We start from the raw sequence: 15,007 nt of genomic DNA on the forward strand, positions 1-15,007 counted from the left end.
TAGTGCATCGTTCTCTTTTAATAGATGAGATGCCATGAATGTACTAGTTGTCATTTGTGTAAAATCTTTCAATTTTTTAAGGGCATGTTTGTTATTAATTCGCGCTTGAATATGTGCACTTGTATTGATTATGCTAGTTAAACAATGTTGACTTTCTTGGTTTTGTTTATATGCACTTAAATATGTGCACTTGTATTGATTAATTCGCGCTTTGATGTTGAAATGACCATTTGGTGGTTAGGTTGCTAGATTGCTGGTCATACATTTTCATTTATGGATAAGTCGTGGATATCGAAAGATAGGGATTCTTTAGAATTTGAAATTGGCGTCGAAGAATTCTTGATTTTCGCTGAAGAAAATTATAAAGATCCTAAAAGAATTCCTTGTCCATGTGGTCGATGTGTGAATTTTAAAAAATTCTCAACCAAAATCATAAGGGGACATATCTACTATCATGGTTTTAGTTTGGGGTATGTTGATTGGATTTGGCATGAAGAAAAATCTACTAGGAGTACTAGGTCTTCTATAGGTAGTACAGGTCCTGCTTCAGACCAACCTATAGAGCACTTTGTTGCATCAGAAACCGTTGAAGTTTGTGAAGCGGCTTTTAATTCGGGTAATTACGATAAGGATTCATATGATTTTCAGAGGTTTGTTGTTGATGCGGAACAACCGTTGTTTGAGGGCAGCGGGTGCACAAAGTTAGAGTCAATGTTAAAATTGCACAACTGGAAAACTAGGTTTGGTATTAGCGACACTGCCTTTACTGAGCTGCTCTCTTCAGTTGGCTCGATCCTTCCCAAAGATAATGTGTTGCCTCCTAACGCATATGAAGCGAAGAAAACTTTATCCGATTTAAGTCTAGTGTATATAAAAATTCATTCGTGTCCCAATGATTGTATACTGTATAGGGGCATACATTCTGATGCTTCTCAGTGTCCTCATTGCAAGCTGTCACGTTGGAAAGTACGGAAGAATGGCCAACTTAGGGTCAATGTTCCAGCCAAGGTCATGTGGTATTTTCCTATAATTCCAAGATTTAAACGGTTATTTAAATCTCCCTCTACTGCTGAACTCATGACTTGGCATGCAAATCAGCGAATAAATGATGACAAGATGCGACATCCGGCCGACTCTCCTTCTTGGAGGAATATCGATTACCGGTGGCCTGCCTTTGGTAGTGAATCTAGGAATATTAGGTTGGCTTTATCAGTGGATGGTAGCAACCCGCATACTAATGGGTTAGTCAATCGATATACATGCTGGCCAGTAGTGTTGGTAACGTACAATCTTCCTCCGTGGTTATGCATGAAAAGGAAGTTCATGATGGTGTCAGTTTTAGTTCCTGGTCCACATGAGCCGGGAAATAACATCGACGTTTATTTACAGCCGTTGATTGATGATCTGAAAAAACTTTGGGAAGAAGGTGAACCAAACGTTTATGACGCCTATAGTAAATCATATTTCACTCTAAAAGCAATTTTATTGTGGACTATAAATGATTTTCCAGCATATGGAAACTTGTCAGGCTGCGTGAAGAGTTGTCCAATTTGTGGTGACGATACTGTGGCTAAATATTTAAGTCACAGTAGGAAGATGTGCTTCCAAGGTCATCGTCGTTATTTGCCTAGGCAGCACCCTTATAGGAGGCAGAAGGCGGCCTTTAACGGACAACAAGAGTTGGGGAACGCATGTCAACCCCTTTCCGGAGAAGAAGTGTTAGCGCGTCAGGAACGAATTGATTTTTGTTTTGGAAAAGAGGTGAAGAAGTCGAAGAAGGTGGAATGTCCATGGAAGAAAAAATCTGTTTACTTTGAGTTAGAATATTGGAAATATCATCATGTTCGCCACTGTCTCGATGTTATGCACATCGAGAAAAATGTGTGTGATAATCTGCTTGGGACATTATTAAATATGCGAAAGTCAAAAGATAGTGAGGCGGCACGTCGTGATATGATTGATATGGGTGTTAGACATGATTTAGCTCCTCAAGTAGGAGAAAAGAAGACCTATCTGCCTCCTTCCCCTTTTACTTTATCGAAGGTTGAAAAAAAGAAAGTGTTGAACTCATTCTTGTCTATGAAACTTCCATCTGGACATGGATCAAACATAAAAAATTGTGTATCCATGTCTGATTTGAAGATATACGGGCTTAAGTCCCATGACTGCCATATCCTTCTCCAACAACTCCTCCCTGTTGCCATTCGATCCGTTCTCCCAAAAAATGTTAGGGTCACAATCATACGACTGTGCTTATTTTTTAATGCTTTATGCAGCAAAGTTGTCAATGTCTCGAAACTCGATAAATTGCAGTCATATGTAATAATAACCTTATGCGATCTAGAAAAATATTCCCTTCATCATTTTTTGATGTAATGTTACATCTTATTGTCCACTTGGTCCTAGAAGTGCGTTTATGTGGACCGGTATTTTATAGATGGATGTATGCCTTCGAACGATTCAATAAAGTGCTAAAGAGCTACGTACGAAACCAATATTATCCTGAAGGTTGTATGGCAGAAAACTACCTTAAAGAAGAATCAGTAGAATTCTGCACAAAATTTATGAGCCAGACTTGTACAACTGCCAGCATTCCAGTTGAGCAAGGCAAGCAATCTGGTCCATTATCTGCCGCGATAATAAAGGTCGTGGAAGAAAAAGAGCGAGATGAGGCTCATCTGCATGTCCTTCAAAACAATGATGAAGTGTATTCCTATATCGTGTACGTTTATTTTATTAACTTGTCCTATTTGTTTGAAGATGTAATTTTTGTGGGTTATTTCTAATATTTATGCATATTCTCAGAATGCACAAGGAGTGTTTGGATGAAATTTATCGAGGGAAGAAAAAAAGTGTTCATTGGCTCATGGGAGAGCACAATCGGCTATTTGCCGATTGGTTTGAAAAAAAAGTAGGTTTTGTGTATTTTCTACTTAAATAGTTGTTAGTTGTAGTTTGCAACTGAAGGATTTTTTTATTATATAATATTATGTATAGGTAAGTAGTGAAATGAAGGGGAAATCCCGATGCTGTTTCAGAGACGATACGATGGCTCGCTGGAAAACCATCATTTTCTGTTTTAACTTATCAAGGTTTTTCAGTCAATGGAGTCCGATACTTTACGAAAGACCGAGATGATGCGCGAGTTGTTCAAAACAGTGGAGTTTGTGTGGTTGCTAAGGCAGTCCAGGTGTCCAGTGTGAAAGATTTAAACCCCATTGAGAGTGATATGACCTTTTATGGCATAATCTTGGAAGTATGGGAGTTGGATTACCATGAGTTCAAAGCTCCACTCTTCTTGTGTAAATGGGCAGAGAATGATAAAGGCATAAAGATCGACGATCTTGGCTTCACACTTGTGGATTTCAATCGACAAGGACATAAGAAGGATAAATATGTCTCTGTTGACCAAGTCAACCAGGTGTTTTACATTAAAGATCTGGTTGATCCTACTTGGTCGATCGTGTTAACTTCCACAACTAGAGACTATCAAGAGTTGTATAACGACGATGATTTGGGTGACACGATCATGGAACATCCTCCCTTCTGCTCTAACATCCCTGCTTCTGATATGACCAATGAAGACGTTGCGCATAGTATTAGGCCTAATGTTGAGGGAATTTGGGTTAAAAAATGATCCTGTTAATTTAGCTCTCTGTACTTTTTGCTTGTTATAATTTAATCAGCCTATTTAATTTTCCTTTGTAATTTTTTTGAGTAAATGGATTATAGTGACTAATGCATTTTTTTTTGTAATTTTTCTTTTATAATTTTTTTGTATTTTGTTTTTGTATTTTGTTTTTGTATTTGTTTTGAAATTTTCCAGTTGTAATTTTGAATGCATTTTTATTCATGCATATGTAATTTTGAATGTATTTTAATTCATGTAGAGTTTCATTTATTTAGTGACTAATTATTTCTTGTTTTATTATTCAGAGTGAAGGACAAAAATGGCAAAGAAAAAGAGAACCAACAAAAGCAAATCTAAAAAAGTTAAAGAGGTCAAAGAACATTGTGATCAGGAGGTTGAAGAGCACTGTGATCAGGATGGACAAGCACCAAGTGAACCTCAAACTAAAAAGCAACAGTCTGAACAAGAAACAACAACTAATTCTAATTCTGCGAAAAGAAGGTTGGGAGCTGCACGAGGTGTTTCCTCTCTTAAAAAAGTATTGGTAAGGAAGGCCCAGGGCAAGAGATTTAAAATCAGATACAATGAGTTTGGAGTTCCTGTCGGAGATACTAGGGTGTACCTTACAGTCCTACATAGGGCACCTGGCAAGAACTATGATTCCTATCGACATTGACAGCTGGCCAAATGTGGATCGGGAATTGAAAGATAAATTATGGCTTGATATTAAGGTATTATATTATAGTTGACACACACAACTTATTTTTAGTACTACTATCTAAGCCTTATAAACTTGTGTATTTTATTGTCCATAGGGTACATTTGAAGTTGCTCCGGAAAGTGAGGCTATGGTGCTTAAGTCTGCAGGAGAGAAGTGGAGACAGTTTAAAACTGATTTAACAACTAAACACGTGATGCCATATGCTGAAAAAAAGAAGAAACTGAAGAGGCCTCCAAAAAATTATCGGTTTGTGGGTCAAGAAGCTTGGACGAGATTTATCGCATAGAGGACAGGTGATAAGTGGCTGGTATGGATGCATTTTCTTTGCCACTGTACCCTTTTTGGATTTAGAATATTTACTTGGATATAATTATTCGTTGTATGATGTAGAAACTACGCACCCGGCAGAGCGAAAGAGTGCGCAATCGAAAATATCATCATCGTTTGTCAAGGAAGGGTTACATTGGTTTACAAGAGGATGAAGTAAGAACCTAGCTATAATTTTTTCTCATCTTCAACAAATAAAGCACCTTTTAATTTTTTCTCATCTTAAACAGATAAAGAAAGGCAAACTAAAGCCCGAGGAGAAACCAGATCGGGCAATATTTTGGAAAAAGGCTCGAAAGTCAAAGCTAGATGATGAGGAACTTGATGAAGATAAAGAAGCAGTATTTGCCAGAATTGTAAGTAAAAATTATGAAAAAAACTGCATTTAATCGAGAAAAATAGATTATAATGAGAAATCTGTTTATTCCTTCATTATTCATAATATGTCCCTAAGATCTGATGTGTATTCATATCTGCATTAGGATGAATTACTCGAAAAGAAGGAGAAGGGTGAATTCGTACCATCTGGAACTGATGATGTGTTGACTACGGCACTCGGAACTCTTGAGCATTCAGGCAGGGTTCGAGGAGTTGGAGGTTTTGTCACCCCAAAAATGTTCTTTAATCTGCCGAAAGAGAGAAAACCTGCAATTACCAAGGCGGATTTGTTGGCCCGTGATAGAGTGCTATAGGAGGAGTTGGTAAGAACAAGGCGGGAAATGGCTGAGCTCAAGTCATTGTTTACAGGATCTAATCAGCAGTCTCCGAATTTTTCGGAGAGAGCAAGTTGCCAACCAGTTGAAGGAGAACCAAAAGCAAAAGAAATATTGGTGAATGATGATTGTCTTGCTTATGATCAACCCCCTCCATCAGAAAAGAAGGTATATTTCACAAATATTATTGTAATTATACGGTTCTTCAAATTGTAGAGTAATTATATAATTTACTCCTTACAATTATAGGGTCCACAAATTTGTGAGCTTTCGGTGGATAGCATCGAAAATAAGGTTGCTTTTGGTAATGTTTTCGAAGATGATGAAATGAATGTTTCGGTTCATGGAGTGCTCCTGAAGCCTGGACATGCTCGTGTGTCGGTTGATGGACATATCCAACCAGATGCTTTAGTTCTCGTGCCTATACCTGGTGAAATTGAACATGTTCGTGAAGCCGTTGGTTCACACTTGGCATGGCCTCGAAATTTAATCAGCCTACAGACAATTGTGGTATTTACATGTGCTTGTTGGTTGCTAAAGTTGTATAAAAGTTGAAAAATAGGGGTTAATTAGGTGAATAAATGTCTATTTATATTCTTTCATTTTTTTGTAGAAAAAGAAAAGAGATGTGTCGCAGTCAAAGAACAAGGGTGAGGTGTATAAAATTCAACAAGAGTTCACTCACGTCAAGGTCAGCAAGAAAGTGCCACGCTAATACAAGGTATTGTACAAACATGCTACGACATTTATGAAAGACGGCGTGGAATCGATCCCTATTCCACGTGATTCCGATGTGTTTGGAGTTGAGAAGACAATATATATATTGCATGAGAATTTAAAAGCATTGTTAGAGTTTGACATGATTGGACAAGCTGCGATATCTGCGTATATGGCGTAAGTAATTTATTTTCGTGGTTATAGGTTCTGTTTGAATTATCGCACAACTGGTCTGCTAGTAATTTTAATTTCTCCCACATATGTATAGGCACTTGCATAGTACAATTAAGAGGGTTCACAAGAATGATGATGTGGTCCTGTATGGATTTTTTGATCCTGGCGCCAACTTTAATTTGAATGCTGATTTTCAACGAAATGTTGGTAGTCGGTTGAAAGAGGGTAATCAAAATCACATATTCTTCCTGCCACATAATCATCAGTAAGTATTTTTAAATGCATATTGTAATCTATTAATTTAATTTTCTTTTAGGTTTTTAGGCTATTTTCTAAAATATCTGACTTGTGTAAATTTATAATAATACAGTTGTCACTGGATTCTGGTCGTAATATAGGATGGTGACATTTACATTCTCAATCCTTTGCCTCATCCAACTCATTTTGATGATTTAGAAAAAGCTTTATCAGAGTAACATTATTCCTTTTATTTTTTAGGTTGTTTTCATTTATTTCTTGTATTCGAAATATGACTCTTGACACCGTGTCATTATAATATGCAGGACAATAAAACAAGTTAATTCTCAAACAGGAAGGGGTAACAAAGCTCCTAAAATCAAGAATCTTGTAGTAAGTAATTTATATTATAATTTTTATAGTACGACAGTAATCTTGATTTAATCAGTTTGTAAAGCCAGTTTTTTTTTATCTTAACAGGGATCCCCGAAACAGCCTGGTGGGGTTGAATGTGGTTATGTGGTCATGAGGTACATGAAGGAAATTATTGAGGACAGGGAAATTTCTTTTACTTCTAAGGTCCGTACATTCATTTTTGTATGACTGAATGTGGCATTTTAGATGCATTTTTTTTATGATTTCCCTTTTCGGTTTACTCAATTTTTAGTGGGCGACCAAGACTCGCAAGTCTTACACTCTAGAGGAGCTAGACCAGGTTCGCTGTGATGTTATCGACTTCATTCAAGACAAAATGTAGATTGTAAATTTCCTTGCCTCGCTACTGTAAATTCTGGTTTCATAATGTACTTGATGATCGAATTTGTAAGATGCATGTTTAACAATGTGTTAGAACTATTTTCGCTATATATTTGTTGTTGGTTGGTTAATGTAGATGTTCTGAATTTTCTAGTAGATGTTTTAGGTTGTTGATTGGATAAAAACTGTTGTTGGTTGAATCTGGGTTAATTGTTGGTTGATGGGGTGAAAATTGTTGGTTGGTTGGATGGAAAATTGTTGGTTGATTGGATTTTACCATATGGAGTTTTCTGGTTCATGCAAAAACAGAGATGCTTAGTTTAATTATAATAGAAATAGACATCACATTGTTATTAGAACCGATGTTAAAAAACCATAAATAACATCAGTGTACACATATAAAAGCAATGTCTTAAAATCACAAAGACATCAGAAAAATAAAATATTCGATGTTAATAAAGGAATATTAGCACATGAAAATAGGGTAATAACATCGATTTAAAATTAAACACCCGATGTCTATTTATCATACTAACATTGGTTTTTTAGAAAACAACCGATGTCTATTATCAACATTGACATCGGGTACTTAGAAAATGATCGATGTCTATTATCAACATTGACATCGGGTACTTAGAAAATGATCGATGTCTAATAAGATATAGACATCGGTTTTTTATTTTTAACAGATGTTATTTTATAAATATTGATTGTGTGTTATAGTTTTAAACAGGCCTAATCGTCCTAATATTACATTTCTAAACTTGACATTAAACAATTATATAACATCAATGTGAATTAGACATCAGAAATTTTTCAGAAACGATGTGTAATATTACATAGACATCGGTTTTTAACCGATGTCTATGAGAAAATACATTTAACATCAGTCGCGAAGACATCATACATTTTTTACGCATTGCAGTGATGCGTTACACCCCTTTTAAGCCATTAAAGGGTGTAACGCATTTCGTGAATGCGCCACAGGTGTGTAACGCATTCCCGGAATGCGTTACACCCTTATTTTTTTTTTAATTTTTTAGCAGCCGCAGCCGCCTTTTCCCTCCTCGAACTGCGTGCATGTCAGACCTACAAGTTCTGTGCTTTTCTTGTTTCTTCCGTGCAGAATTAGTCAGACATCCACAGCAGATGATACAAACAGATGTATATACATACATACTTTAAAATATATATATATGATTAATTAATTACGAATTATTAATGATACAACTTCAAAAATTCATAATAAAAAATCTATACATCATAAAATTATGAAAAAAATACCCAGACGATCTACAACACTTGTAGAACCCAGATCAACATTTAAAATTATTCTGAGAAATGATTTCTCATTAGACAAAATTAATCCATGATATAACTTGTAAAAATCATAATTAATTCATACAAGCACATTAAATTCTGAAATTTTTACCACAGATCTATATGCATACAACCTATGCTCTGATACCATTGTTGGATTTTTAATGCAGCGGGGTCTGGAAAAACACTTTTACACATATAAAATCCAAATAAAAGCATATAAATCGTGAATAAAAATTCGAGGGATCGAATCTAACCTTTTAAAATAATTCGGAGACAATGATCAGAGATCCTTAGCAGTTGCTCCTCAAGTGTGAAGCACTCCACCGGTATCCACCAAGAAAATGATATTAAGGAGGAGGAAGGAGGTGGAGAGAATTGGGTTTTCCAAACTTTTTGGGTTTTCCGGTTAGATGTGGGTTCGAATAAAATAGGGTCTATAATAGTGTATTTATAGGCAAAATTTTCAGCTGAAATTTTCCCATAAATATTATTATTATTATCCCATTTATTATTCTCATTAATAATTAAAACACCATTTAATCATTAATCCTTTTTCTAAACACTTTAGAAATAATTCTCTCTCTTGATTTAATTTCCAAAAATTAAATCATTTAATTAATAATATTAAGAACTTTTCTTAATTAATTTATAATCAATTAAATCTCATTTAATCAATTATTAAATTTGCCAATTAATTATTTATTTCACAAATAAATAATTAATAGCCATTATTAATTAATTCCTCTACCATTAAATCATTCTCTTTTTATGGTGTGACCCTGTAGGTTCAATATTAAGCCGGTAGTAGAAATAAATAATAATAAAACTATTTTATCATTATTTATATAAATTCTCTAATTTATTAAATATGATTAATTAATTAATCACATTTATTCTACATCGTGAGTGATGCTTCTCAACATATCGCGACTATCCGGATAATATGAATTCACTGCTTAGAATACCAAGAACCTGTCAGTGAATAGTTACCGTACAATAAACTCCTTCTACCCTACAATGTCCCGATTAAATACAAGGCATGGATCTCGTGTCAAACCTATCTAATTTAATCACTTGCTTACCATTTACTATGCGTAGTTCTATGCAAATTAGAAACTACTTTCTAATTTCATTCACTCTGGCCAGAGATTCCTGAACTAGCATAAGTGGATCAGCCTTGAACATTCACTTCCTTCACTGGAAGGGGTAGATCCTTTATTGATCATACACTATCTTCGTGTACAAATTCCTATACCCAGAGGAGCCCTAATAATTGTCCCTGGAGACTAAGAACTAAACCAAAGCATAGTTCAGTGTACACAAGATGACTATGATGACCTCAAGTCTAAGGATACTTGTACAACTATCACTATGTGAACAACTGCTGACACGTGAGTGAACTCCATCAGTTGTTCAGCTGTGCGAGTCATGTTCAGTGAACTTATTCTATAATAAGCACCTACATACTAGCTATAGTGTCACCACACAAATGTCTATGAGAACAGACATCCTTCATAATGAAGCAAGCATAGTATGTACCGATCTTTGCGGATTATTAATTACCAATCCTATGACCAGGAACTATTTAAGTTTAGAGTTATCATCTTTTTAGGTCTCACTATTATGATCTCATCATAATCCATAAAAAGCTTTACTCTAAACTATGGTATATCTTATTTAAACACTTAAATAGATAAAGCCCGTAATAAAAACAAAACAAGTCTTTTATTAATATCAATGAAATCAAAACAGATTACATAAAGAGTTATTCCTAAATCCTAATACCTGATTGGACTTAGGACATATTCCTTTCAATCTCCCACTTGTACTAAAGCCAATCACTCTGGTAACTAATACCCATCTCATCTTTATGACGATCAAAGTGACTTTTAAAAAGTAGCTTTATGAGTGGGTCTGCTATGTTATTATGTGTGTCAACTCTATTTCAATACAATATAAGAAATGTTACCGCGCTCCCACTAACCCTTTTATAGACGCATGGTTCATCTACGTTTTTGATAAAATCAAACTCTTTGATTGTCTCATCAAAACGAATGTTCCATCTACGAGAAGCTTGCTTTAAACCACATATGGTTCGCAGTAGCTTACACACTAGGTTTTCATTTCCCTTGGAAAGAAAACCATCTGGCTATATGCCAGATCACATAGTCGTAGTAAGCAGCAATCGCAAGCAAAATCCGAACTGATTTTAACAGGGCTACAGGTAAAAGACTTCATCAAAGTCAATCCATTGCCTTTGTTTGAATTCTTTTGCCACAAGCCTGGACTTATAGGTCTCCACCTGGCCATCTGCTATAATCTATCTTTTGTATACCGTATACGTAGATTCCATTCTGGATTTCATGGCACTATGCCATTTTTCTGAGTCAACACTACTCATAGCCTCATTATAGGTCACAGGGTCATCATCATCAATGATCGACAACTCATTGTCATTCTCAATGACAAGGCCATAATACCTCTCAGGTTGGCGAGACACTCTCCCTGATCTATGAATGGGCTGTTCCACAAAAGGTTGTTCAGTCAGAACAGGTGTTTCCACTTGATCCATAGTAGTTTGTGCTTCTTGAACTTCATCAAGTTCAATTTTGCTCCCACTGTTTCCTTCAAGGATAAACTCCTTTTCCAAGAAGGTAGCATGTCTGGAGACAAACACCCGATGATCGGTGTAAAAGTAATACCCTAAAGTCTCTTTAGGATATCCAACAAAACTACATTTTACGGATCGATATTCCAGCTTATCTGGGTCAACTTTCTTGACATAAGCTAGACATCCCCAAATCTTAACGTGTTTAAGACTCAGTTTCCTTACTTTCCATATCTCATACGGAGTTTGAGGAACAGATTTGGAAGGCACCTTATTCAGTAAATATGTTGAGGTTTCCAATGCATAACCCTATAGGAATACTGGAAGATTTGCATAGCTCATCATGGACCGAACTATGTGTAACAAAGTTCGATTTCTCCTTTCAGATACCAATCTGGAGGAGTCCACTGGGAGACTATACCATTTACTTTGAGATAATCTAGAAACACTCCATTAAAGTATTCACCACCTCGATCTAATCGAAGAATCATAATACTATGTTTGGTTGTTTCTCCACTTCATACTTATATTCTTTGAACTTTTCAAAGGCCTCGGACTTGTGTTTCATCAAACACATATCCGAATCCAGATCTATCATCTATGAAAGTAATGAAGTATGAAAATCCACCCATGGCTTGTGTAGATATTGGTCCACATACATCTGTGTGTACCATTCCTAGCAAATTTGTAGTCCTCTCTCCATGTCTACTAAATGGAGACTGCAGTGCCACTATAAAGTGAGATTTTCATCATCCCTTTTCTTTTATTAGTTTGTTAAATCTGAAATAAATTATGTCACATACATACAGACCATTATTTAAAGCACCTCATCCATAAAGAATATTATCTCTAAGAATAGAACATTCATTATTCTCAATAATAAATGAAAATCCAGCCAAGTCTAACATTGGAATAATATTCCTCACAATCGAGGGAACAAAATAACAATTATTTAAAACAATAGTCTTGCCCGTAGGCCTATGTAAATGAAATGATTCTACATCTTCAGCAGCAACTCTTGCTCCATTTCCATCAGTAGAATCACCTCCTCTTCCTCAAGAGTCCTACTTCTCCTTGGTCCCTGCAACAAATTGCAGATATGAGAACCACAGGCGGTATCTAATACCCAAGTAGAAATGACATATTCACTTCTATCATGAACATACCTGAATCAGAAGCGGTAGTCTCACTACCCTTCTTCTTCTTCTATTCTGCAAGGTAAACCTTGCAGTTCCTCTTCCAGTGCCCCACCTTGTTACAGTGAAAGCAAACAACTTTGCTCTTGGGGTCTTCAGCTTTTAATGGAACCGGCATTTTCTCACCTACTTTCTTCTTCTTGGAAGAGTTCCTCTTCCTTTTCTTAGGATTGGAACCTTCACCAATTAGAAGAACAGAACTCTTCTTAGGGGAAAAATTCGATTCCGCAGTCTTCAACATGTTGTGGAGTTCAGGCAGGCTGACATCCAACTTATTCATGTGAAAGTTCACAACAAACTGCGAGAACGAACTTGGAAGTGATTGCAAGACCAAGTCTTGGCTCAGCTCCCCATCTATGGCAAAACCAAGTTGTCCAAGACGTTCAATCAAATTGATCATCTTAAGTACATGGTCATTCACAGATGATCCCTCAGACATCCTACAACCGAACAACTCCTTCGATATCTCATATGGAGCTGTCCTCCCCGCCACATCATACAACTCTTGTAGATGCATGAGGATAGTGTGAGCATCCATATGCTCATGTTGCTTCCCGTAGCTCAATGTTCATGGAAGCTAGCATGATGCATTGAGCAACATTTGCATCATCTATCCACTTACGATATACAACATGTTCATCATTATGTGCATCACTAGCAGGTTCAGTAGGCTTAGGTGAGTCAATCACGTATTCCAGCTTCTCAATCCTGAGAACAATTCTCAAGTTTCGACGCCAGTCAGCATAATTAGGACCAGTCAATTTGTGAGCATCTAGTATGCTCCTGAGTGATAGTGCAGAAGACATAACGTACAAAGTAAATCTGTAAATGATAAACACGTAACAACACTTAGCAAATATTCGATTTCATTTCAAAACACTATATGAATCGGGTCTTTATTCATAAGTGGCTCCCACTAGTTTTCCTAATTTATTCAACCCCTTACGTGAAAAATTAAGCATTCATAATGCTAGTGGGAATAGGGATCCTACATTCCATTACACAACCCCGGCTGTAGCACGAACCGCCATGTAATGTTCAATAGGCAGACAACTCTTGTCAATTACATCTTATGTTATTCCCTAATCAAACTTTAGCCTCTTGAATAATTCAGTCTCGGCTGTAGCACGACAAACTCAATATTCTAAGTCAAGTCTAACCCAACATTCCGTACAGTTGAATCAGTCCCCAAAGGCCCACGGCTATAGCACGTACCGACCATTAGATTCTTATTCAATGTACACATCTCTATGTAATAGACAAGTATTTCTTATTTCGAAATCAAAGCCCTCGGCTGTAGCACGAACCAACAATGATTCAAAAATAAGAACTAGTTTTCTATCATGTTGGAAGGCTATGCCCGACACAAGCCCGTTGTGTCATTGTCCAATTACTACTTGATATTATTTAATTTTAGAGGGATTATATTAAGTTACAATCATAATCATATTATAAAGAGATTCTTCCTTTTAAATTAAATATTTCAAATCAATAATCAATAATCAGATGATTCCCAGATCGGGTGGAGCATTGTCAAGAGGCGTCACTTAATAACCCTTTCTTACAGATATAAATCTGTTGTTGACAGAATCATCCTTTCTCTCATATCAAAAATTCATATTCAATTACGTGTTTCATAAATACAAGAATCTCATGATTGTATTCATAATATTAGTTATGAAACAATTTCACTATACTAGGTTGTCTAACAAACGCCTTATGTTTATTTAAGTTCACATAAATCTATCATCGCATGATAAACTAAGCATATATCACATATATCAACATGAATAAACATCAAGGTAGGCATGTTACATCATCTAGCACATTAGTCTAAGCATTATACATCTCTATGTATCACATGAAGCATTTAAAATCAATTCAAACGATCAAAAATAGCTTTAAAACACATCATGGAATATAAAGAGTTCAAACCTTTTATATAAACTAAAATTGATCACTCCATTAGATCCGTCTTGAAAAAACGAATCCAACGGTATATTGCACGCCTAAAACGGAGTTACGAAACTCCCAGAAAATCAATTTTAAAATCAACAGAGGGCTGTAACGCATTACAGGAACGCGTTACAAGCCCTGTAACGCATTCCGGTGATGCGTTACACCCCTTTTAAGCCATTAAAGGGTGTAACGCATTCCGTGAATGTGCCACATGTGTGTAACGCATTCCCTAAATGCGTTACACCCCTATATTTTTTTTTAATTTTTTTGCAGCCGCAGCCGCCTTTTCCCTCCTCGAACTGCGTGCATGTCAGACCTACACGTTCTGTGCTTTTCTTGTTTCTTCCGTGCAGAATTAGTTAGACATCCACAGCAGATGATACAAACAGATGTATATACATACATACTTTAAAATATATATATATGATTAATTAATTACGAATTATTAATGATACAACTTGAAAAATTCATAATAAAAAATCTATACATCATAAAATTATGAAAAAAAATACCCAGACGATCTACAACACTTGTAGAACCCAGATCAACATTCAAAATTATTCTGAGAAACGATTTCTCATCAGACAAAATTAATCCATGATATAACTTATAAAAATCATAATTAATTCATACAAGCACATAAAA

At 35.9% G+C, this 15,007-nt stretch overlaps 1 protein-coding gene across 1 annotated transcript; it reads left to right on the forward strand.

Annotated features, from left to right (window-relative positions):
• Positions 1–273: 273 nt before the first annotated feature.
• Positions 274–2,376, forward strand: LOC141705307 (uncharacterized). Its single transcript, XM_074508323.1, has one exon. The coding sequence runs from the start codon at positions 274–276 to the stop codon at positions 2,374–2,376; it is 2,103 nt and encodes a 700-aa protein (XP_074364424.1).
• The last annotated feature ends 12,631 nt before the right edge of the window (positions 2,377–15,007 follow it).

Source organism: Apium graveolens, unplaced genomic scaffold (genome assembly GCF_009905375.1).
Source record: "Apium graveolens cultivar Ventura unplaced genomic scaffold, ASM990537v1 ctg876, whole genome shotgun sequence".
In the NCBI taxonomy this organism is placed as follows: Eukaryota; Viridiplantae; Streptophyta; class Magnoliopsida; order Apiales; family Apiaceae; genus Apium; species Apium graveolens.

Coding starts and splice junctions, on each gene's coding strand:
- LOC141705307 (XM_074508323.1), top strand. CDS start 274: ATGGATAAGTCGTGGATATCGAAAGATAGGGATTCTTTAGAATTTGAA.